Source organism: Crocodylus siamensis, chromosome 1 (genome assembly GCF_052110815.1).
Source record: "Crocodylus siamensis isolate JL-2025a chromosome 1, ASM5211081v1, whole genome shotgun sequence".
Taxonomy (NCBI): Eukaryota; Metazoa; Chordata; order Crocodylia; family Crocodylidae; genus Crocodylus; species Crocodylus siamensis.
This window is the reverse complement of record NC_143395.1, coordinates 399655576-399682236: the sequence shown is the minus strand read 5'-3', so window position 1 is coordinate 399682236 and position 26661 is coordinate 399655576. Positions and strand designations below refer to the sequence as shown.

General features: G+C 43.2%; 1 protein-coding gene across 2 annotated transcripts; it reads right to left on the bottom strand.

Annotated features, from left to right (window-relative positions):
* Nucleotides 1-1507: 1507 nt before the first annotated feature.
* Nucleotides 1508-26661, bottom strand: CWC15 (CWC15 spliceosome associated protein). Of its 2 annotated transcripts, none has more exons than XM_090030418.1 (7): nt 26525-26661; nt 25794-25929; nt 22193-22305; nt 20424-20512; nt 18004-18114; nt 5046-5164; nt 1508-1969 (listed from the first exon to the last, which is right to left on the bottom strand). In XM_090030418.1, the coding sequence occupies exons 2-7, from the start codon at nt 25922-25924 to the stop codon at nt 1840-1842; spliced, it is 693 nt and encodes a 230-aa protein (XP_089886544.1). In that variant the 5' UTR covers nt 25925-25929; nt 26525-26661; the 3' UTR covers nt 1508-1839. The 2 variants fall into 2 exon arrangements, with proteins under 2 accessions (XP_089886544.1, XP_089886551.1); XM_090030425.1 differs by having other exon boundaries at nt 25794-25932; nt 26525-26656.

Genomic DNA, 26661 nt, shown 5'->3' with positions numbered 1-26661 from the left:
ACATGCCAAATCAGAAGTGTGAAAGTAATCTTTATGCTATAGGAAAAAAGAAAAAAATTGGACTAACAATGATCCATGCTAGTATAGTATAAATAGGCCAATCAGCAAGAACTCTTATGGCACCTTAAATAGAAGCCTGCAACAACAATTATTCCACACTAAACTTTCGCAAGCAGACTAACAACTATGCTGCACCGAGGAGGCTTTAAAATTAATTCTAACAGAGTAGGAAGTCACTTAACACTTTCACTTGAAACCCAGAGTAGGAATGGAACTCGGATCCTCATAGAAAAGAATGGCATCTCACTTCAGTGCATCACTTAGGTTCTTTTGTGTAAAAGGATCTTGAATTAATGTTTTCTTCTGGTTATATTTCATATTTCACAGGAGGAGGTGATGGATGCTCTCCTGAGCAGGAAATTCTCTTGTGTTGAGCCACTTCGAGCTCTGGGAACATGCAGATTGAGCTGGAACAACAGGCAGAAGCCAGGGTGTCAGCTTTCAGGCTGTTTCAAAGTGGCGAATTTGCTTCCTTCTTATATCATCGTCCTGTGAAATATGAACGATCATAACCTGAAAGAAACATAATTCAACACCCTGCTTGACACCAAATAACATCAAGGTAAACAGACCATTTTAACTTTTATCTGAGCCTAATTTGCACAAAATGAACTATTCCAACTAGGAGAGCTTATAGCTCTCCTGTGAAATATGAATTTTCAGTTCCACCTAGGAGAAATTTTACAATCTTTACTTTCTCCTAGGCCTGAGGAAAGGTGCGTGTGCCCAAAAGCTTGTAAGTAAAGATTTTTTTTTTTTGCAAATATCTTTTATTAGACCAACTAGATAGCATCTCTGCCCCGAGTTCTCATTCCAAAAAAATCAGGACACTTGTGGGAACAGGCCATGCTTTAAAAAAAATATTAATGTTAGCTTGGTCTCTTAGATGAGCTGCCTTCATTAAAAATAAGGCCCATAAGCCATACCTAAAGCCAGAAGGGAGACACCTATCCTTTAACTGGCTTCCCAAGGATTAAACCTTGCAACCATAATAAGGTTCTGTTTCGAGGATCAGGCTCTACAGTGGTTTAAAGAGGACAAAGAATGCAATTCCCAGGCAAAAGACATAACTCTAGTGTGCTGCACACCATCTGAATGGTTCTTGTGGCAAGGTAACAACATTGGATGGCGAGCTCATGATTTGAGAAGGCAGGTTTGTCAGCAGCCTGGACTGCTCCCATCAAACACATCCTTGGCTGCTGAACGACAAAAGCTTACAATATTTTGAACAAAGAAAGGAAGATTCCCATCTACAATGGCTTTCAAGTAGTCAGCCAAAAGAAGGAAGGAAGTCCAATTTGGTGAATAGACAAGAACTCAGTTACACAGATACACACCTCCTACTGTGCAGAAATTTCAATCATCTTGAAGAAACTGAAACTGAATATAATAAGCATACACTTCAAATCACAACATTACGCACAAGTTATTTCCCCAAGACACAGTATTTAGACAATTAAAATATTTATTGCAAACCAGATTCCCTCTTCTAATATTTGCATGAAGGCCATTAAAACACATATCAATTGCAGGGTGGGGGGAAATCATGAACCACAGTATGGTTTAAAGTAAAAAGAATATTGAAAGGGATAACACTCCAGTTATAGGGCAAAAGCCAATTAAAAACCTGTCAATGACCCTGGAAAAAGATTCTGACAGGAGACAGTTTTCAGCCATGAAGTTGGAAGGAAAGGGGGAGGAAAAAAAAACAAAAACCAAAAAAACCACCAACCATGGTGACCCTTTGAGTCTTTGAGCAATAAAGCACATAAAACTGTACTACTTGATGTATTTTTCCATGAACTTTTTGTGAAATTCCGAGCGCAGGGTATCATTTACAAATCTTTTGTCCTTTTTTGTTTCATCTATCCCCTTGGCGCAGTTCTTGAAGACAACATCATCATCCCACCTGAAGGAAAAAAAAAAAAAAAGGAAATATATAGATGTATGGTACGAGATTTACTACACAGAAATGAGGTATGATTCTCTGTAAACTTTCCAGGGGAAAAAACCCAACTGCTTTTAATACATACTAGACACATTTACATGAGATGTTTACTGCACAGTAAACTATTTAGGTGCACAGTAAATGTCTCAGTGTCTACACATATGTCCCTATTATGCTGGAGTAAAACTTAATTTACTCTGCAACAGGATAGTACTTGTAACTACTAAGTATTATCCTACTGCAGAGTAAAAAACTGCAGCACTGCATGTGAAGATGCTGAAGGGGGTTGCTGGGGCAAAAGGGTGCTTCAGTGTGGGGGCTGCCTGCCTGCTAGCTCTGCAATGAAGTACCATCATGTTCCAGTCAGCCCCTCTGCAGCACACTAAGCCAGGGGGAGCAGCCCTGGGCTGGCAGGCTGACCCCGGGGGACCCCGCCAGCTGGGGCTGCTCTGCCCCGGCTCAAAGTGCCATGACCCTGGGCACATGTGTAGACGTGTGCCTGGCAGCAATAAGCTCTGGATGACTCTGCATTTCCAGAAAAAAATCCATATTTCTCCGGAGCCTAAGTCTGAGCATTAATAGGTATGTGTGAACACGCCCACTAAATTCAGTATTTATTAAATAGTAAAACTTCATTTTGTGTTTCTTTGGCCCCTGACAGAAGTTACATCAACTGTGGCATGACTTCTCACATGATGAAAACACTGTGCCCTGTGCATGACTATATGAGGAGGAAAAAGTGGCATGACAGTTTGCACTGCTGCAGACCTCCCGCAGCTGGTCACTCTGGTCAGCAGCACCACTGAAGGAGTTAGATGCCTCTACTAAAAAAAGTCATCCTCCAGGGCCCCAGCCAGACAATGGAGGTGGAGGAATCCCTGCCCCACACTGACCTAAGCCACACTGATAATTCCCCTCTCCCCTGCCAAGCAAGACCAAAGAAATCGCTCCCTGGCACTGAGCAAAGAGCTAAGTGTGTATCTAGGGGGGAGGCAGACAGAAATTACTCCCAGAGAGCCAGGTGGATGGGGAAACATTTGCTTAGCCAGGGCTCAGTCCAGAGTTCTCCCCCAGTCTCTGGCAGCACCAAGCACAGACATCCTCTACCCCTTCTGGCCCTCCTCCTCCCCTTGCTGTGGAACAGGCCAGCAGGGACACTCCTGCTCAGCCCGGGGTTTTCTCCCCATCTCAGGGGAGAGCAAGCCTAAACTGAGGGAACACATTGCTTGACAACTATCTGATGGGTCTCCAGTATCCCAGAGTGCTCCTTTGCTCAGTCAGTGTAAACTTACGTGGAAAAGCACCCCAAGTTTTGAACAAAGACCTTGATCATTTTAAATGTGCACCTTTGGGGGGGAGGATTCCCTCCTTGCTTACCACCCACTTGGACAAAACAAGAGATGGCCCTAAACATCCTCTTTGCCAGCTCTGGGCAGGGGGTGGGAAATAACCCACAAAACACATAGCCAGGCATGGGGAAACTCCTGCCTCACCACAAAGCTCAGCCCCAAGTTCTCTCTCCCTAGCCAGAAGCATTAAGGACAGGGGAGCCTCACCTTACCCCAAGCCACAGAGTTGTTATACCTTTTTAACACTAACTTTGGAACTGGCTGGCTTTTTTATTTTATTTTATTTTTTTTTTATAGCTAGATGGCCATTGGTATTAGGGCTGTGCAAAACAGGCCCTAGTTGACTGATCTGTATCACTGTCCCCAATTTGATTCGGCAAAATCCGAATCCGATGATTCAATGCTAATTCGGTGAATCAGTGATTTGGGTACAGGCACAGCTTTAAAAGTTTTTTCTACATACCTTGAGGTAGCAGCGTGGCTGTGATCGCTGTGGTGCTGGGGCAGATGCAGCGTCCCACAGCAGCAGGGAGGGCTCTCCACTGTGTTCAGCAGCAAACACAGAAGTGGACCGGAAGTACTTCTGGTTCACTTCTGGGTCTGCTGGGGAGTGCGCTGGGGGACCCCCTGGCCTGGTGATTGGCCACAGGGGGATCCCAGGTGCACCCCCAGACCCAGGAGGCACCAGTCACCAAGCCGGGAGCGGGGAGAGTGCAGCATGCTTTTTGGTGGACCAGGAAGTGGACTGGAAGCATTTCTGGTCCACTTCTGGGTCTGCTGCTGAACATGCTGGGGAGCCCCTGCACTGCTGTGGGACGCTGCATCTGCTGAAGCACCACAGGTAGCCCCTGCTACCTAAAGGTACGTAGAAAAGTCATTTAAAGCTGTCTCTATATCCGAATGGCCAAACCTGTCCAAATTTCTCCAAATCAATTTGGACGGTTCCAAATTGATTCAGAGAGATTAAAGGGTCCTCTGATTCGATTCAGATTTGGGTATTCGGCCACTGAATTGAGCCAAATCTCCGCCAAATCAAATCACGGACCAAAGCTTTACACAGCACTAATTGTTATGGTGACAGTTACTTTGCATGTGTAGCCAATCGAAATTTACTGTGCAGTTAGCCAGTTAACTGTGTAACAGATTTAACACGTCAGGGGCCTTTAACAAACTATATGTTGAAAGAGTTAATGAGGAATCCAAAGAGTATGTCAAGGGACTAAAGGGTTTCTAATCTACAGCATGCAACAAGAATTTGAATCAAGCCTATATCCCATTTTACTTAGATGGAACAATAGTTGGACTATTTCTTAACAAATCCTACCATAAATCAACAAAAACAGTGTGGGAGGAGTGGGGAGGGGGGGGAAGGTTTGTTAATTACCAATACTAAATAAACCTTGGTTTCCACTGAGGAATTTGTCACCACCCTATTGTGTTATAATGGCAATGACAAACTTGCTACACAATCACCTTTTGTTCAAAAAGAAACAGGATAGCTGATTTGGAGACCTTTCCTCTGAACAATCATCTTCATATTACAGTATCTTAACTTCATTTCAGACTGATTGTAAATATCGTTTGAGTAGAGAAATAAAACTAATGGAAGCAATGCAATTTTTCCTCCTTTACAGAATGATATGATGTCAAGAAGGGAAAAAAGGACATTACAGAATACAGCACTGTACCTCCTCTTCACTTTGAAGTTTGCCAGGGGCTGTGCTGGGCCGGTAAGATTCAGTAAAGGGTTACCACTCAGAATGTTTTCCATTCTAATCCTTTCCTCTTCAGCTTTTTGCTCTTGTTCCTGACAATGAGAAAAAGATGCTTTTTTTTTTTTTTTTTTACTCATCTTTCCAATCTAGTTTACAGAATATAAACTTAGCTGCAAACTCCCACACACAGTTCTAACTCCTAGCTCAGGTCATCCCTTCGAGCTGATTTAAGACACCTGCGTATGCATAAGTTTGTCCTTAGTCTTAGTTTTCCTGCCCAATGAATGTGCAGTCATCTAGAAAAAATGAATTCTGCCTTTGTTTTGATATTCCAATGCTAGTAATTTACGTTCAGTTAACAATGACATATATACATATATACACGCATACTCCCCAATTTCTTTAATTTTAATTCAATATAAAATGAAAGATAAAAAATTATGCATAACTCTGACATGTGGGAAGACAATTTAAAAGATGAACTTTAGAACAAAAATTCTTAAACTGGCTGGACACTAAGAACGAAAGTTAACACTGATATTGGTTTTAGGGCATGTTATAGCCAATCCAATTCCCAAATGCCCCCCAAACATGAAAGGTGATCATGACCCTCCTCGTCTCTTTTGATAGGCCTTGACCTTCCAAGAATCAGCTTCTTTTTTCCTGCTGATTGTGCATCTGCCACCCCTGAGAATCTCTCTCATCCCCTCCTATTACTGCTTTTTAATATGCAGTGCCTGGCTGGTTCTGATCAGACTCAAGGAAGAATGTCTTGCCTTCAGAGGCTTGCTTAACTCTATCCCAACTATGCAGTTGGTCCAGTAAAAGAAAAACAAAGTCACCCTAAAAATCCTTGCTCTCACAAAATCTATGGGTTATCACAGCTACATGACTAATACTACAACCAATTAATTTTATGACACCAAAGTTTTAAGCATTCCTATATTCAGGGTCTCCATTGCTCACTGCTCCCCACCACCGTAAATAAATTCTAACGGAAGCAGTGTGACCACATGTGACAAAACTGGTTTCACTGCCTTCTTTTATGAGCAATCTTAGTATCCAGACCTGTGATCCATCATTATACACAAAATTCATTTTGTAAGTCAACATTTTTTTCATGAAAATGTTCAATGCGTTACAAGGTTCACTCTTTGATGTAAACTCCAGAAAGTTTCCCCTTTTCTTGGGATAATTAAATAAACGTTTGCATAATAAACACATTTTTTAAATTAATACCACGTTCAGTGCTACAGTTCCACTACACAGCAGTAAATTCAGGGCTTTTACAAATGATACAAAACGATGATACATGCACTGTCTGTGACTGTTTTTTTAAACTGCAAAAATTTATGGATGAAGGACACCAAGGAACCCAGAACAGGAAACATTTTTTTTTTTTTTTTTTTAAAAAGATCAAGCTTACAAGATATTCAGCATTATAATACTTGGAATACTGACACAAGCCAGTGCCTCTGAGCTTCATACACTCAACATGGAACGGCATGTTAAATGAAGCTCCACCTATGTGACTGACATATGCAAAGCTTTATTTCTCCAAGAGGCTATTAGTACAGTATTAACTCACCAAATTTATGAATAGTAGGCAATTTAGCAGGAAGTACAAGATAGATTTACTATGCGCTAAAGGCACTCCACTAATATATCATATACAGAATAATTTAGGAAACCAGGATTTTCAATCATTTATTCATGAAGAACTCTGAGATGATTTTGAAGTTATCAGCATAGAAAATTTACAGATCTGCTCACCTGTAAAATCTTTACCTCTTTACATCTGGAAAGACTGAGACATGGAAACAAACCCTCACTCTCTCAGACTTCCTTTCACAAACAATTTGAAACCAATATCAATTAATTGTCTGAGGAATAGAAAAAGTTCCCAAATTTATTTTTAAATCAAAAGTATATTTCTTACTAACATGTGACTAACCCTCAAACTTCATATGATCCCTAGTTAAAAATATACAGGTGGGCAAAGCTCACTCTACCTGTGAAGTTTTAGTGTACAATGCAGTAGCTAGAAGTCACTTCAAAGACTAAGAATTTTGTATATTCAAGGTGGCATTATACTAACAAGAAAATCCGTAACATTTTCATTTGATCATAATTATCATTTGTTACCATTACCCTAATGAAGAATCTCAGACATATCATATATTCAATAGCCAATAACTTTTTAAAAATTAAACTGGCACTCCATTTCATATCACTGTCTTTAGTTAAGTCACCTTGTGGTTCCAGCTGTATCATGCCTTAGGCACATTAGTTTCTTGTATAATACATGGGAGAGTTAGATATCTCAGAATGGGATACAAACTCATCAGCGCACTAAGGAGGAGAATACTTAAGTGATTCAACAGAAAATGCTGAAGAGGGGTGTGCACCAACCCATCCTACTAATCCTTCTTCCCCTGCTAAGGACTAAGTGTCTAACTCATCTGTAGAGGCAAAGCATGAAATCCCATCTGGAGTTTGGTAACCTACGTCATCTCTTTTGGAAATAGGTGGTCAATTCACTCTTGTCTTTTCAAACACTGAAAGGAGGAATAGAGTTGCCAGTCACCTTTCATGTAACAACCAAAAGTCAGAGTACTCACCCTGGATGCAGGAGACCTGGATTCAATTTTAGATGAAACAGTCACAGGATAAAAAGCTGAAGCCGTCCCAGATGTAGCAGAGAGAGACTATAGGGTGGTAACTCAGTCACTAGGCTCCTCTCCAGGAAGAAGAGGGAAGTGAACAGAGGTCTCCCACTATCTGGGAGACCTCCTGCCCAGTCCATTATTTAAAAACGGTGGGCACCATCACCACATCCTCCATTTTTGAATAAGAGTGGATGTAGCTACAGCATTTTGTCAGTATGGTGAACCTGCTTTGGCATCTGTACTAGTCCTATCCATCAGGAGACTTAGATGGTCCATGCATGTAGCGCAAAGATCCTGAACAGGTTTAGGTAGGATGTGGTAGAACTGAACAGCTCATCCCTCAAGACAGCAACTGGTCTGTGCATAGGCAGAAATGAAACTCAAGGAGCTCCGGGAATTTTACCAATAAAAACTTAAGAGAACCTATGGACTTCTGGGCTCCTGAGAGGTTAGGCAGAGGAGTGGTTGAATTCTTGGATTTAGATGTCTAAACTCCACCTAAGTTCTGCTTTCTGGGGTTAACTTCCTTTTGTGGATCTGGGCCTAAGCTTCCAGAAACAGATTCAAAGTTGTTCAAAATATCAGGCAGATGATGCCACAAATTTGCAAAGATAAAATAAAAATTAATCCCCCCCAAAACAAAAAAGCTTGCATTTTTGGGATGAACTGGTTTCACACAAAAGCATGCCACAGGCAGATGCTTCCTACTGCTATGGAGAGAAGACTGTTAGCACTGAATATTTCTATTAAGTAATGTTTGGGGAAACCAACTATGTGACGTTCAGCTCTACCACATCCTACCTAAGCCTGTTCAGGATCTTTGAGCTACATGCATGGGCCATTTAAATCTCCTGACAGGTGGGACTAGTACACACACTCAGAGTAGGCTTACCATATTGACAATAAATAAATAAATAAATAAATAAATCAGGAATCTGATAAAAATCTGTAGCCACATCTACTCATTAAAAAACAACTGAGGAGGTGATGATGCCCACATTTTTGTGTGATGGACAACTATCCCAGATAATTTGATCTCCCAGCATATTTCCTATTAAATGTTTGATTTGATTGAGGAATCAAACTAAGTGTTGAAAAGTATGAAGAAATGCTAGTTACTCCCTTCAGTGAGAGCTATTCCTATACTTTACTGTGTTCTGAATTAACTGCATCAAACCAGCTCAGAGACCATGGCAGCGCTGTGGACAGCGCAGGGAAGAGTTCTGTCCAGTTATGCAACAGCATTCAGAGAACGTGAACAGTTAGGATACATTACATAACAATCAATCAGATGACGAATAATACACAAATATACCATTTAGGTAATCAGTACAGCGAGCCTGTTCTGGTTACTCGCCTCAAGAGAGAAAGATAGTAGGGTTCAGAGACAAGCAAGGAGGCTGGTTAGCAGTAAAAAAACCACACACAACAAGAAACCCCAAACACCTCCCCCCCCCGCCCCCCAAAAAAGCAACAATCTATCAAATATGAAGACGGACAGCTAAGACTAAGGCTGTTAACCAAACACTGTGGGTACAGGATGAGAACTTCTATTTGCCTTACTACAAACGCATGAAATTAAAGAGGCAGGAAAATCAGAACCAACAAAAGAACGTATTCCCAGGGGGCAGAGGACCCCTTACCCCCCAGATGTGTGTACAGGGTGGGGGCAGGCTGCCTGTTTTGGGCTCAGGCTTCTGACCCTGCTGCCCTGCCCTGGGGTCTCTGCAGCCCAGCAGGTGGGACCTGGCATGGCAGGGCATAGTGGGGCCAGGCAGGGAAGCAAGCTCCTCACTGCCCTGTCAATGCACCCCTGCCGACCACACAGCAGGGAGGGGCACAACCCCATACCACTGCCCCCACTCTTCCTTCCAGTCCTATGTAAACTGAGAACTTTATATACTGTCATAACAAATTTAAATAATTGAAACTTTAGAAAACAAAAATAAAGAAAAAAAATCTAAGTAACAGTAATTTGAGCCACACATTTGATATAATTCCATCCATATGCTATGTGGGTTTATTATTGTTATATATTAATGAGTCTAAATATTTGCTAGTGTCCAAGAAGTGTGGAACATAATTACAGTTGATCTTACACACATTTCTCATTACCTATTATGGCATAGTGAAATGAACATTTGTTAATCATTAGGAATAACAAACTAAGTATTTCTCAAACCTTAAACTACCAAAAACAATACATTTTAGAAGTGAACAAAAAGGCTAACATCCAACAAAGACTCAACTATCATATTATCAAAAAGAGTTGAAGTTTACACTAAGCTCAGAACAAAAGCCAAGAGCTGCAGTGATTTTGCTTTGGGTATAACAAGTAAAGTCATATATTCAGGTGTGAGATAAACAGTAGGATAAACAAACACCTGAAGTCTGTTTTCAGATAAAACAGAAGATGATCCAATTTTAAAATGACCTGGTTTGAACTCCACACACACATTCAGCTTCCTATTTGGAATTTTTCAAAAACAAAACATTTTTATTATTTCAAATTTACATTTGAAGCAAGTCTCTGAAAATTGACAAGCACAAGAACAGTTTTTCTGATGCAGAATTTGGAACTTTAGTTTCAAAATTCAGAAGAAATCTGCTAACTATATATGGCAAGTTCAACAGTTATACAGTTCTTAATAAGTCCAGAGGAACTTAGAAGGAATAGTTTGCAAAAAAAAATAAAGTATGTAAACTAAACATTCATGGGTGTAAAAATATTTGTATTGGTCACTTCAGATAATTATAAAAAGTGCAAAATGAAGACTCAAATCTCTCAAGGGTTACGAGCTCTCAAATTTTGATTTCGGAAGGATTGAGGAGTGGAAAATGAAAGAAAGGAGGCTTGAGAACCTGTATGCCAATCTATTTTTTATTCTGAGTAGTTCACTGGTTCTCATTCATCCAATTCGTTGTTCTTTAGAACATTTTACAAAAGGTACTAAGCTCCCTCAGCCCCCACCAAGTTCCAAAGGAAGCAAGGGCTTGTAAACACCAAAGACTTATCCAAAGTTCAGCGGACTTAACAGCTACAATAGGTTTTGGCCCGGCCATTGATTTCCACTTTTTTTCCCCCACTATAAAGAAACAGCTTGATAAAGGTTTGAACACTGTGAATTTTATAATATGAATACTGACTGAACTTTGGAGACACCATGCAAAGAGATCTAGAAAAGCCAGATTTCTCTTTAGGTTTCCATTGATATTTATTGGAGGTATACTTTAAAACAATTCTTCTGATTTTATATCAGACTTGGAAGTAGCTAGAGAATATGAAAATTACAAAATCATGCAATGTACCCTAAAGGGGACTCAAAATAACAGTGTTTTAGGGTTAAAACTCAACATAAAATTTTATTTAAAAAAAATAAATCACATATCTGTAGCAATATTTATACAGGATATATGCAACCTGATATTGAACTGTATTTGGACTCAGGATAGCTTTAAGATTTTGGCCCCGCATGCTCCCGACAGAGCAAAGCCAACAAAAATCTGACCGCCAAATATATGCTCGTGCGCCCTTGTATTGTGCTACTCAACAAAAGCCTGTGTGCCCAGTGATGTTTGTCTAGGATTTGTTCCACCTTTGGCTTTCATAATTATACTGTAGAGGCAAATAATACAGCAGAATGGAGGACTAGTGAGGAGACAGCAAAGTAACTACCATATTTATTCAAATCCAAGACAAGGTTATTTTCCTTCAATCAACATGGGGCGGGGGCGCAGAGAAAGTCTTTTCTTAGATTTGTAGACCAGTCCAGGGCAGGTGGCTGCTGAGTTGCAGCTTCAGCCTCAAACCCAGAGCTGGGCTGCCACCTACCCCAGGCTAGGCTGGCTCAAAGTGGGAGAGGGGAACACAGGGTGTATAGCTTAGAAGAAGCACACGGCAGACAGCACAACCTGGCCTCTCCTCCCTCCCCACCAATTGCTTATGTTTAGCTCCGGCCCAACTAGGCCCAGAGCTGCCACAGCTGATTCCCTCTAGTTGGGCCAAGCAAAGCCCACGGTCACGGCCAAGGCCACGGCCACGGCCACAGCTGCTGCTGACTGCCCCAGAGCAGGAGCCAGAGCTGTCCAGAAGGTAAGCAGTGAAGGGTAGGGGGAAGAGAGACAGCCAGGGGCAGAATTCTATTTTCCATGTATAGAATCTAATTATTGCAGGGGTCATCTTGCATATGGGTAGAGTAGCCAGTCTTCACTATCTTATCAAAAAAATGCTGTCCAAATATACTTAATCAAAAGCATGTTGTTCATAACAAAACATGCTCAGTGCATTGAGCATATTCTTGATACAAATCCCGAGATAAAAATAGAAGAAAAAAGCAAAGTAAATCTAAACTTCAAGTTTGAAATATCAGTTTCCTGGAATTAGAGCCAAATCAAATTTGACCAAGATTTTTAGATGGTTTAGTACAAAATTAAGTCTCCCACTGTGCCTGTTCAGGACAGCCCTGCACAGGCTGCAAGCAGCTGCAGCAGGGAGCACAGGCCACGGGGCAGGGGAAGGGCAGCTTCCCCCCCTCACCTCCATGCTTAGCTTTTCCACAGGCTCCTTCCCTGTGCAGAGGAAAGCGGTCCCTCCCCTGCCCCATGCTCCCTGCTGCAGCCACTCGCAGCGCACACAGGGCTGTCCAGAGCAGGCATAGCTTGCATGGGGCTGCCTGTGCAACTGCAGCATGGGGCATGGGACAGGGGACTTTACCCTCCCTATACTCAGTACCAGGTTGTAACCCGGCCCCGCTGCCAGCCTGAGTCCCATGCCGGCTCTGGGATCACCCGCTGGGGCTGTGCACAGCAGCAGTAGCTGTGGCCCCCCCAGCTTGCCACGGCAGTGTTTGCCACTGCTGCCTCTGAGCTGCCTAGTGCACAAGCTCTGGGAGGGCAGCAGCAGCCAACATTGCCCAATGCAGCAAGTGGGGGGCCACAGCTACTGCTGTCACGCGCAGCCCCAACGGGTGAGCCCATAGCCAGCATGGGGCCCAGGCTGGCAGCAGGGCCAGGTTACAAGCTGGTGCTGAACGCAAGGAAAAGTGGCCCCTCGCTTGCCCCATAGCCGGTGCCCTGCACTGTAGTCATTTGCAGCCCACATGGGAGTGCCTGTGGCTGCTCCAGACAGCCCTGCGTGGGCTGCGAGTGGCTGCAGCAGGGAGCGCTGGCCATGGGGCAGGCGAAGGGCCGCTTTTCCCCATGCTCAGCACCAGTTTTTTCCCTGCTGGCAAGCAGGGGGTCGGGGCTGTGCGCTGCCCCCCCGCCTGTATCACAGGGCTGGGGGGCACTGGGAGTGAGTGGGCAAGGAGCCAGCAGGAACAAAAGGCCCACACTGGTGGCCCAGGGCCAGTGCTGGCAGGGCCCAGAGCAGGGTGGTGGGAGCACGGGGTCCCAGCCAGCAGGGGCTCTATGGAGCCGGGCCAGCTCCCTGCTCCTTGATGGTGCAGCCTAGCCAAGCTCCACAGACCCCTGCCAGCCTGCACCCCGCTTTGGGTCCCACTGGTGGTGGCCCTTGGACACTGGTCCCAAGACATTGGGGCATAGGTTCCCAGATGGTGACCAGGGGGCAGGGCACCTGTCAAGGGGTGGGGCATGCCATGTGGCCCTTGACAGCCTGCCAAAACTGAGTAAGCAGCCCTCTGCCCAAAATAATTGCCCACCCCTGAGATATATGGTAGTGCCCACTGAGTCCACCTTACTGCTGACTCTTTTGCAAATCATGGGGAGCAACTACACTGAATACATTTCAACTTTCTCTTTACTCCCACAGTCAAACTGCACCTTTCTTTCCTATTTCTGAGCCCCGTTTCTTCACCAGACTTACATTTCTTGCAAATATCACCAAATGGGGCCCCAAACAGTGCACTCAGCATCCCTCTGCCACACCATCTCTCAGCCTGGTACATAGGATTACTGTGGCCCCGCACCTCATCTGAACATACATTTTTTGAGAATCCCAGGACTCCTGAAAAGAACACCCAGTTCCAGTCATGAGCAGGGGGCTAATTAGCACATGGATCCTTGTGGGGGGAAAAGGGGGGGGAATTTAGAGTACACACACACACACAGTAGTGCTGAACTATGGGGTCACCATGGCTTGACATGGTGTTGACTCTAGTGGGGCCCAATCCAATGAAATATATGGCAAATCATGAGACTTTTGACTTTGGACTAATATCGTACGTAATTTGGACTATATGCACATTAGGTACAAAGTACTGCTTAAAACTGTGTTTATGAAATATCTATGCTAAAAGGTGCAGCAGTTTTAAAAAAAGGAAACATGCATCAATTCTGGATGAACTAAATCAATGGGTACTACATGTAGATTTCTATAGCGGTTTATTTCAAGGTCAGTGTTTTCAAATTTGCTTCTCACTTGTGCTCAGGGAGAGCAGGGTCTGACAATAATGGGGGGAGCGGCTGCAAGGGGAAGAAGCTGGGAGGAGGCCAAGGGCAAGGAAACTACTTGACCCTCCCAGATCTGTTTTCCTTGCTGAAGCAAGGGGAGGTGGATAAATTCAAGGCAAATCTTCAATAATTATATTCCATACTTGGAAAATTATAACAAATTTATAAATGTTCCATATACAGAATATAATTATTGTAGGAATCATCTTGTATTCAGGGACATTTTATATTTAAGTAAATAGGGTATTACCCTGAATTTAATTACATACACAAATATTCCTAGGCCAGAGTTTATAAAATAATGATAACCTGAAAGACGTCAAACTCCATGGATGCGCAAAGCACTTCACAACCACATCACACAATACTGTTAGCCATAAAATACCCATAGAGGACTCTTCTAAAGACACTTTGTTATCTATGAGGATGCACCCACTGGGGCAGGAGAAAACTTGATGAACCAAAGCTGGAGGCTGCAGTCCTATATTATATGGGCAGGACTGAATGCAGGGAGCCAATGGTTTACTCCTGCACAGTATCTCCAAGAACTAGACAGTAACACCTTCTCATAATCCTAATTTTCCCCTCTTATGAAACCCACAACTAAATATGGAACCCACTCTTTATGCGGGGGACCTAACAGCCACTGTGGCTGCAATGGAGCTGTACTGACTGGGAGCAAGGGTTCTCTCTCATGGCAGGAGAGAAAAGGAGAAAGAACTCACGCCCAGCAGCTGCGAAAACAGTTCCTACAAGAAAAATTGATTCGGCTTTCAAAAAATTAAAGTGTCTTGAATAAAACTGCATAGAAAGTTTAAGAGCAAAATAAGGGAAAAATCCTCAAAGATTTCTGCATTCCAAGTTCCTTGCGTCAGCCACCAAACCACGCTAGCCTGTTTTTAAGCGCTTCTTTTTCCGATTTCTTGCACTGATACCACTACAGTGAGCTTTGTGAACCTGATGTCACTAACAGGGTGATGGTCCCCTCCTATGAGTCTTAGGGAGCATATCTACACTTAAGGAATTCTTAAGTTACATTATTTTGGAATATTTTGCAAATTCTATTTTTACAGACACTGTACTGATTAAAATGGTGAGGTCAAGTTCACAAAGCTCATTGTGGTGGGTCCAGTGCAGATGAATACTTTTTTCTTGTGTAGTTCTCTTAGTTTTTTTAAAAGGTATGCTCCCACACAATTGTCTTCCTATCACTTGGCAAGTAATGGATTGCCTGTTTTTCACACTGACTTTTTGATTAGCGCAGTCTAAATTTTTGCAGAAAAATGAAGAATAAAACTGAGTTCTTGGTAGTCATCAGTATTTAATGAAAATGCTTTTATGTCAACAAAAGAACAATTTTCAGCCTTTTCTAGCCATTATCTGAGAGACAGCAAGTGTGTTACAGCTCATACCTCCAGATTAAAAATATTATATATTTATTCAGCAATAAAGAAGGAGGCAGTGATTCACTTCAAGTCTTTGCCCGTACTTGACATACACATGTTCTCTTTCATGTTGACTTACTCCTAAAATAGGCATTATACTGAGGATAAAGAGTATTAGCAGTTGAGGGGGGGAAAAGATAGCAGAAATAAGATGAATATTGTACTAACCAGAAGATGAATATTGTACTAGGCACTTTACACCTTTGAGTGCCCTCTACAGGCATAGAAAAAAGACAGTTTAGAAATCCGATTGATCTGTTGTCTCCATGTTTTGTATATTTAATATAAATCTAAAAATATAAATGTAACATTGTGTATAGCAACTCGCAGCCATAAATTCAAATTGCAGTGCCACAGGCACTTGGGTGACTGCAACAAGCTAAGCTGTTAATACAAAAATATATGAGCTTCCACTCAAACTGAAAACATATTTTAAGTTTTCATTGTAAGAAGAACCTGCATTAAGGTTATCAAAACAGAAATTTCTTTTTATTCTTGAACATACAGCTAAACACAGAACCCACTGTGTTTAAATAAGTTTTAAGAGTAGGAAAATTGTGAGGTAACACTGCCAGAGTGTTAAATAAATCCTGTTGTGCCAGGTCATTACTGCAGAGCATAGCTTCTCAGATTACTTGTATAATTATGCATGGTGGGTGCTGTAATTCTTATCCATATTGGTAAAGTATACCTGAAAATGACTCAAGTTAAAAACAGCTAGTGCAATAAGCTCAATAGCTGGTATTTGAAGTATCAGTAGTTTCAGAAACCAAAACTTCAACAGAAGTAAACAACACCCCCCCAAAAACAAACAAACAAACAAAGGAAGGTTTACTCAGCCCTTTACTTCTCCCAAACAAAATTTCATGCAGGTAGCTGGTTTTGAAGGTCTTTTAGGGATTGACAAGATAAAGATTTAAAAGCATATTTTTAAAAGGTTAGCATCTACATTTGAGTAAGTTTGGAATGTTGTTGTAGCTGTGACGGTCCAAGAAATATGAGGCAAGGATTTTTCAGTGATATCTTTTACTAGACCAACTGTAGAGCTGGGACAAATGATAAGACAAGCTTTCGAGCACAACCCGAGGAAGGGCACTTTGCGCTCAAAAGCTGATTTAATCTTTCCCCCAATTATACAGTTGGGCCAACAAAAGATACTATTTATATAATGTATAAATTCAGGTTCCCTGAAAGGGATTAAACATAACCAGCTTGATATATCTTAACCTATACTGCCTTTAAGAACATCCTACTTATAATGTATATATTTTATTGGACAAACTGCATGGTTTGGAAAGAGATTTTCCCCAAGAAGAGAGATGATAGTTCCTCATTTTTTGTTTCCTTGTTTACAATACACCATGCAATTCCAAAAATATGTCCAGTGCCATCAGTGCTGCGGGCTAGGTTCTTGACTGCATTCAGCAGGAGGGAAAGCTAGAACAGACTCTGAGGTCCGCAATTCTGGCAGATTCTAGTTTGGACCCAGCTGTTCTAGAGTAAATCCCTCTGCCCCAAAAAGTATATTTGCTAAGCAGGGATAATCAAAACCCAATGCACTCCAGACACACCTTCCCAGCACCTACACCAGTAGCTGTAAGTGGGGTTAGCATAGAAGCCATTCCCTGCTAGGGGAACCACCGAGGATCCTCTCTTCCCCACAGTAGTGCAAATGAACTCGCGACAAAGTCCTGGATCAAAATGTGAAAAGATTAATTCCCATACTATAAGCATTTAATTTGGTTCCGTCTTTGATTACAACTCATGTGCAATCACATCAGTATGGCTTGAGGATGTGTATTTATGACTTGAGCTCCCTCTGATGGCAAAATTGTGATCTGTCACAAAAAGCAGCTAGTTAAATAAAACTCAGGCATAAGGGTATACACATCAAATTAGTGCATTACCTTCTACCAGGGGAAAGCTGAATCTACAATTCTAAATTAAATTACCAGAAGCCCAAATCAATGCTAAAAACAGTGTTTTTCCAGTTAAGTAGTACTTGGCAAGTGAAAAGCCAAAATTGCCATAGGCTGCAACTAAGCACGCTGGCAGAGAGTTTAGGGAAAGTTCATGCAGCTGCCCATCCTACATCTGGTAACTGCCCATGAATGCAGGTTTTAGCCTATGTAGGTTCAACCAACCGGCACCTGGTTACACCAATAAACACTTATTACCACCAAAAATGTTTTTTGTAATGGCTAGTTGCAAAAGGAAGTCTATGATATATCTGGGAAGTGCTCTTTCAAAAGGACTACAGCAGCACTAAAAACTTGCTACTTACTCACTTCCACCAGTTCTAACCATCATCCCATCTTATGGTGTCATTTCTAGTACTTGGTACCACAGGATTTTTTTTAAAGTTAATTTTCAAGCAAAGCAGCAACTTAATTTGGGAGAACTTACCTTTCGGGCCTGCTCCTCAGCTCGCTCTTTTTTTATTTTTTCTAGTTCAGCCAGAAGAGCTGCAGTGTCATCATCATCACTCTCATCTAATTCGTCATCTTCATCATCTTCCTAACAGAAAGAAAAAAAAATAGTGGTCTAGTTGCTCAATATAATCAAAGATAGCTTCTTTTTTGCAAGATGTGAATTATTCATGGGCAAAAAGATACAGAGAGCCTAAGCACTTGTCCAAACACTAAAAACAACCAGTCTTGTGGGGGGAAGGGGGATGAGATGATAACCCACACCAACCAGACTGGATCTTGCTAGTAGAGTCCTGAAGCATTTAGGAATTTGCAATGCCAGCAAGCACAATACAATTTTTTTTTTTTTATACAGAATGTGCGTGTACATACACACACACACACACACACACACACACACACACTCTGAGTAAAAGCTTTTTTTTTTTTTTTTTTTTTTAAAATCTGGCACCCAGGGGGAACGGATAACAAAATATGCCGGATAACTGAGTGGCCCAAACAGGCATCTTTGCCTGTTTGGGCCGCCACTTATTCCACCACGTCTGGGGTGTTGTCGCCCCTCCTGTGGGCTCCAAAAGGTACAGGGACGGGGGGACCCACGCAGGCTGCTATGCCCCAGGCCATGAGGGCCTGGCAGTGCAGGCTGCTTTCCCCTGGTTGTGGCGGCTCCGCAAAACTGGAAGTGCCATGGTGGGCACTTCCGGTTTCACTTTTCTCTTACAAGCCAACATGCCGGTTAACAGAGCATGCCAGCCTGTAAGGTGCCAGATAACTAAGCTTTTACACACATACACACACACGACACAAATGGAGGCATTTGTTTTCAACCAAGTAACTGCAACTGTTTTTACGAAAGGCAGATGCTATACTGACACAACTAGCTGCAAAATAACTATTGCACTTGCACACAGTCCTCACTCCTTCCCCATTTGTCTATTTTAAACCACCTATTGTCTCTGGTTGTGCCTTCAGATTGAAAGCCCTGTTTAGCAGAAACCGCCTTTGGTTACAGGCATGTATATCATCTTTCACAAGGAAGCTTTCACTAGGAACTACTGCCAAAACAAAATTATCATTATGCTAGTAAATGTGTCACACATCCGCAGAACAGAATAAGCTGCAAAAGAAAAAATCCTTTAATAAATAATAAATGTTGCAGAAGGACAGTAAGAGTATAGAACACAATCATCACATTAGAATACACTTTACTTACTCTGATCCCTCAAATCTAGAACTCTGGCTACTTTGTGCAACTGCCAGGCATGCAACAAGTTGGCAAATGAGGAAAGTAATGCCATTTGATCTTTAAAACAAAACTGCATTGTCAGGATTAATACTCACGATTTACAAAAATCTAGCAATACTGACAAAAGTGAACAGGTTTTTTCTTCTTCTACTCATTCTTTAGCAGCATTGTGATGGAAACAACACGTAACAGGGTCACTCTAACAGGGTAGCATCAAGTCCTCACTTCAAAGCTCAAGGGAAAAAGTTTTACATTATTAGGGTTCTCACTCTGGGGACAACGTGACAGCAGTGGGAGCTGGCAAGAGAAGAGAAGATGAATGAAGAGAAAAAGGAATGGGATCAATGCTTGTCAACAACCCTCATCCACAAATGGATTTATTTCCAGGCTTCTGTATTGCATGATTGTAGTTTTCCACTACTGCCATTTGGAATCAGTGGTATGCATCTCCTCCACCTTTCCCTGTACAACTCATCAGAGAAACCTAGAACATTAAACTAAAGCCAAGTGCAGCTGTAACTGAATAGCAACATCGCATATTCTGAAAGGGTATAATTTTAGCAGTTCATGGTTAGTTTCGTGTGCATCACTTCCAATACTGGGGCATCCAGATGCAAACAAGGTTTAAAAGGGGGATTAAAAAAACCCACAAACACACACACAAAACAACAAACCACTACCACTATTTACCAAGCAAATTACTAGACCTCCCAGCTAGAGCCTAGCATGATATAGGAGAGAAGCCAAAGCCAAGATTCAGTGCTTGGACAGAATAAAGGGAGGGTCCTAGGGCTTCATTTGTCATGAACTCCAGCTATTAGGTGTATTTAAATGTAATCCAAGTCTCTTCTGTACTTATTACTGTAGAAGTCCCCACTTTGCTGGTGTATGCATACTCCACACATCTCACTGATCTGGGCTATCAGGCACATGTGAAGAGGAACTACACAAGTTTTGTACTGGTATTTGGGTTTGAAAGCACAACCTTCTCAGCTACTCTATACTTCCAAACTCCTCTACTGAGAGGTGTTACAGAAAGATGTGCTTGAACCATTATCTGGTGGTTACCTGTTTCAACACCCTCAACACGTATGCAAACACAAAATGTACCTTTAGCAAATACCCCGTGGAGGAGAACAGAGAATACATACGTCTGTAAGTGGATCATCTGCATCCAGATTTGCTGCAGGAATTTGATCTAATCGGGGCTTCTTAGACACTGAAGATGATGTTGTATGCTCTGTGGGGAAAGAAATAAAAAAAAGGGTTTTGAAACAAAAGGAACAGATGTTGCAAATGTCTGATAAACCTGTCCTTACCGCACCCAAACATAGGAACTACATAAAAAGACCTTTTTTGGAAGTCATTTGTCACTCCTTAGATTAAAAGCCTGCACAAATTTTTCAGCACTCCTATTGCTGAGCTGAACCCTTCCACAAAGATAACCAGAGAAGGGCTCCTGGTGCACCCAAAAATCAAAGAAACACTGAATGTTTAAATTCCAAAGTCAGCGGTTCCCAAACTGTGGTATGCAGACAACCTGCGAGTGGTATGTGCACAGGCAATGGAAGGCTGGTGAGGAGTGGCGCACACAGCGCAGACACCCAGCTGTAGCCTGCTGCAGGTGGCCAAGTGTGGAGCAACACCCAGCAGGCGAGTGTGGGGGGCAAAAGGGGGAGCACAAATCAAGGCCCCCCACAGTGAGGGAGGGAGGGGTAGAGGTAGGGGCTGGGGTGAATGGGGCCCTGGGATGGGTCATGGGACAGCGAGAGCCCTGGGCAGCTCGTTCAGAGGCACGAGGCGGGCTCCCAGCACTGCGTGCACCCCAGGGGGAGGCATGGGGGGGGGGATGTGCCCCCCAGATTTGTGCATGGGGTGGAGGCAGGCTGCCCACTGCATGCTGGGTTCTGTGCCGTACTGCTGTTGCCTCAGGAGTTGTTTGCGATGCCATGTGCTTCCCGCTGCCAGGCAGGGGATACAGTGCAGCTGGCACACAGGAGGTGCATGGCATCATGTGTGGCTCCCGTGGCAACAGCAGTGGGGCAGAGCCTCCATCTGATGGCCAAATCCGGGAGGCACATGCCCCCAACGCTTCCCCCAGGGTGTGTGCAGTGGCAGGAGCCCCCCTGCACCACTAGATGAGCCTCCCAGGGTTCCGACCATCCCACAACCTACCCTGGAGCCCCATCTACCCCAGCCCCTGCCCCTGTTTTAATTCATAGTCTGTTACCCATGTATATGAAAAATTTACTGGTGGTACTTAAGGCTGTATCATTTTAAACTGATGGTACACAATCAGTCAGTTAAGGAACCACTGTTCTAGGTAATATGTCAAAAGGGGAAAGAGGTTAACAGGGGAAACTATAGCTAAACTGCTCAACTTCCGAGATCCAAAGAGAAAGCACCCCCCAGTGTTGCATGCAGATTGCTGATAAGCACTGAGGATTTGGAGTACTGCAGGCAATACATGTTTTGCAATTTAGAGTATGAATGTCCTTATCTTCCAACCTCTCTAATGGATGTTGTATTAATACCTAGAGACGATTATTGCTCTAAACTACCAGTAGTACATTTTTACATACATCACCATGCAGAATAAAATACTAAATTGCATATGTTCATTCCCATTCCACGGTACACTAGCACTCAAGTATTATTAATATGTCTCACTAACACCATAAGGAACATGAAAATATGAATTTCTTTCAAGGAGTAAAAGATCCTTTAGTATTGTACCAATCTGACACCAAGTATATTTTCTAGTGCTTGGCCTAAAGACAGGTCTTCTGGTAGCAGCAATACTTAGGAGAAGCTCTCTTTCAGCTCAGAGAGTCTGGGCCTGCATTTCTGAAGCTCGAGTTCCTAGATTTTGTCCTCCTGATGCCCAACCTGGATTTGTTACAGTATGTAATTCTGTTACCTCTTGTTGGTCTGTCTCTGTTCTTTTCTCTTGCAGCAACACGTTCTCTCTCCTCCAGTTCCCTTCTGAAGTCACGGTTACGCACCTCCTCAGGAGCATCCTGAGTGGCCTGTCTAGAACCAGACATGGAAAAAGGAATGAGAAGAGATGGCTGTCAGTTGGTAACAATTTCCACATGCAGGCCATGTGGAAATTTGCATGTGAGAAGTGGTTACTAGGAATCAAAATATTCTTTTGGGCAATGCAGAGCATGATATGTCATTAGAGGGGAATTCATACTCCAGCAATACATTATTTAAACTTCATCTTTCCAGCGGCTTCCAAGTAGAATCAAAAGACCAGATAGGATACCTGCAAATTAGGGAATGACCCTCTCTCTCTTCCCTACTCCTAACACACCTAATACTATAGTATCCAAACATACGGTACCAGATGACACCAGGATCTGGTGGTCTGGACAGCATTCTTTCTTCCCCTCCTTTTATAAATTATAACAGCTTGAGTTATTGCTGGATGCATATGTTTTCCCAGGCCTCTTCAGATAAGATCGAGAGGGCAGTGTATTTTCAGTTAATCCTAGAGAGATGATCACATGACAAATGTTTTTTTCCTAGCCTCCAAACAAGTGTACCCTTGTTGCAAAGAAGCACACTGGGCTGCATTAGTAAGAGCATTGCCAACAGATGGAGGGAAGTGATTAAATTCCCTTCATTCAGCACCATTGAGGTTGCATCCAGAGTACTCTATCCAGTTTTGTTCCCACCACTCCCAAAAGGATGTGGAAAAAAATGGAGAGTCCAGTGGAGCGCAATAAAAGTGATTAGAGGGCTGGGGAACATGACTTAGGAGTAGAAACCTACCTAAATCGTGGCAGAAATGCACTGCACAGCAGCTCCTTTAATCTTGCTCTTTTTGCCATTCTCGCCCACCCCCCTGCTGATTGGTGGAGGAGACCCAGCAGTCCTGCTGCTTGCTGCTGCTTGGTTAGGACGCAAAGAACACGGTTTTAGATATGCCACGGTTTTTTTTGCCTCCCACTGCTGACTGGCTATGGGGCCCCCTTGCTCTGCTGCTTGTCACTGATCAGCCAGCAGACAAAAACCATGGCATATTTTAGAAGTATTTTTTTTTTTTTTTTTATCTCTTGGCTGATCCGCAGCAAGCAGTAGGGCCACCAGTACCGCTCCAATCAGCCTGGGGGCGGGGGGGAAGGAGTGGAGTGGGGAAGAAACATGATGGAACAAAATTAGCACACTTGCACCATAATTTAGGTAGGTCCCTACTTATGAGAAGCTGAGGGAACTGGGGTTATTTAGTTTGCAGAAGAAAAGACCAAGAGGGGATTTAATAACAGTGTTCAACTACCTGAAGTGGGGTTCCAAAGAGGATGGGCTCATGTTGCAGCAAGAGAAGTTTAGATTAGATTAGATATTAGGAAAAACTCTCTCACTAGGAGGGTAGTAAAGCACTGGAACAGGCTACCCAGAGAAGCTGTGGAATCTAAATCCTTAGAGGTTTTCAAGACACCGGTAGACAAAACTTTGGTTGGGATGATCTAGTTGGGGACAGTCCTGCTTTGATCAGGGAGTTGAACTAGGTGACCTCTTAAGGCCCCTTGCAACCCTAATTTTTGTGATGGTACCAGAGACTTCTTAAATATGCATGAGTGGAAATATTGTATATAAAAATTTATTGATGTGCTTTTTCCTACGTAGAAAATTAGGGCTGGAAGGGACCTTAGGAGGTCTAGTCCAACTCCCTGATCAAAACAGGACTGTCCCAGACTAGATCATCCCAAACAAGGCTTTGTCTACCAGTGCCTTGAAAATCTCTAAGGCTGTAGATTCCACAACTTCTCTGGGTAGCCTGTTCCAATGCTTTACCACCCTCCTAGTGAGAGAGTTTTTCCTAATATCTAACCTAAACTTGTCTTGCTGCAACATGAGCCCGTTGTTGCTTGTTCTGTTATCTGCCACCACTGAGAACAGTCTTGACCTCCTAAGGTCCCTTCCAACCCTAATTTTCTAAGTAGGAAAAAGCACATTAATACATTTTTATATACAATATTTCCACCCATGCATATTTTTAAGAAGTCTTTGTCAGCAAAGTTGATTTATGTTAACCCACATTAATATAAGTTTTCCAAGGACTGTTCAATTTTAGGTGCCAATAGTAAAACGTGTGAAATGAACAGGAATGAACTCCACCCCTTTATAAACTCACTTCTAGAAATAAGTGCTTACAATACCTAAAGGAATCCTGGACTTCAGCAGTTATAAAATATACCATAAGTATTAACATGTTGTTCAATTTTCCTATTGTATAAATAAGAACAAGGAACTGGAGTGCCCATAACTGATGTTACATCTGGTACCAACCCAAGAATCCAATACCATGTCATTCAAAAAGAGGTCAGGGACTAGAGTGACCACTTGTAAAGTTTGTGTGATGAAGTTCTGGCTACGTATTTAACAAAGCCAACCTATTAGATCAATGGAAGAATGGCAGAAGATACCAAAGAAGCCACCCAAAAGAACAATAAGTTATGCACTATATGCTCATATGCATTTTTGCCTGCACTCTGAAACTGAAAAATCAAAACAACATTTCTTCTACTTAAAAAGCCATCATAAAGCAAAAGCATCAAACTCCTCCAGCCCAGCAGATCAAATGAGAGGCATTGGGCCAGTCTATGGGCTGAAATCAGGCATACAGACTGCCCCCTCCATGGCTTCCTGGACCAGCCCCACGTACTGCATGCAGTAAGCATGCCAGCCCCATGTCATGTGGGGAGCTAGGCTATTGGTCTGATCTGAACCAGCCCCACATCCCACATGCAGCACATGGGGATGATCTGAGACCTACAGGCAGCACCGCAGACTGAATGATAGGGCTGCATGGGACATATATTTGACACCTCTGACCTAAAGAACAAACACTTTCAGAATGTGGTTGGTAACAAAAGTAAAGGAAAACATTACTCAAGATACTGGAAGTGAACGAGTAAAACTGCAAAATGATCTACCTTGTCCAATGCGAGTCTATTATCTTCCTCCACCTGCCAGTCTCTTCACGGGTTATTTTTTAATCAGTATGTTCATTCAAAACAATCTGTTTCTTTTTTTCTTTTAAGACCCCATGCAACCTCAAAAACCACTTTTAGCATCTCATCACCTTATTTGTTCTGCAAATGTTACCAGTTTTGATATGTACAGTTATGTCTTCCTGTCTAATGTCCCTATAGTCTTTCCCAAAACAACCTCTGGGTGCAGGATATCTTTCTCATCCAGCTCACCCGCTGTGTACCCAGACCACTTCTGAATACTTGCTTCCATCATGGTACCCACACGTCACAAGTTAATAGTACATTTAATAATAAAATGCTGTAATCATTTCCAATCCATTTTATCTTCTGCATCTGCCCTTTAGGCTGACAGTTGCAGAAGTTCTTATTTTTCTTGTTCAGCAGTAAGCCCCTTTTCATGCAGAGGGCTAATAATTATAGTACTTGTTTTTCAATAATTACTCAGGTCTCAGACTAGGTTTGTTAACGAAGAATTGCTGTGCAAAATATTTCAGGAGAAACCAAACCGGTGCTTACCTGTATTTGATTTTAGTGTGAGAAGGAAGATCTCTGCTGGAGTACTGCTTGGAGAGCTGACTTAAGTCTCCTTCACCTTTTCCTCGCCCGCCCCTCGCAGGTTCAAACGTTGGCCTGGCAGCTGTTGTCATCTCAGCTACTTGGGAATCCAATGTAAAATACGGCCGTTACTACTAAGTGCGGCGAGAGACATGTAACCGCGGGTGCGTTACCTTGGAATTACAGTGACAAGAACGCCTCGCATTAGCAAGTGTTCAAGCACCTGGGCTGCGACACGACCTGTCACAACCCACCCAGCAAGCATTTCATTATATTGAAAGGGAGGTAGATTTTCAAGCGGGTCAGGCTGAAGTGTGACACCAGCTGGGAGTCAGGTAAGAACATATCCAAATTTGCCACTTGCTGGACCAGGCCCTCGGTCCAGGCTGCCCAGCAACCGGTGTCACGGGGGGAGGGGGGGGGCAGATGGGAGAGTGCCCAGAGGTGTTTCAATGGCTCATCTCTTGCTCGCAGCCTCCAACGTTGCAGGACGTGACCCGGAGGCCGTGCGGGCAGCTGCGGATGCCCCTTCGCCCCAGCACCCGGTGCCTTCAGCTCCGCCGGGGCCCGGCACTGCGCGGACCTGCCCTCGGCTCCTTCCCCCCTTCTGCCGGCGGGAGGCGCTGCAGGGACCCAGCAACCCCTCCCTCCCCTGCCTCGAACAGGTCTCGTTTCCCCCGCCCCCAACGCACCGTATCAGCCCCGCAGGACCCGGGCGCCGCGCCACTCCCGGCTGCGCTGCGTGGTGCCTAGGCCACCACCATAACTCCGCCACTGTCCCACAAGGCTCCGCGCGCAGACCACAAGAGCAAAGAGAGGGGAAGGGGCG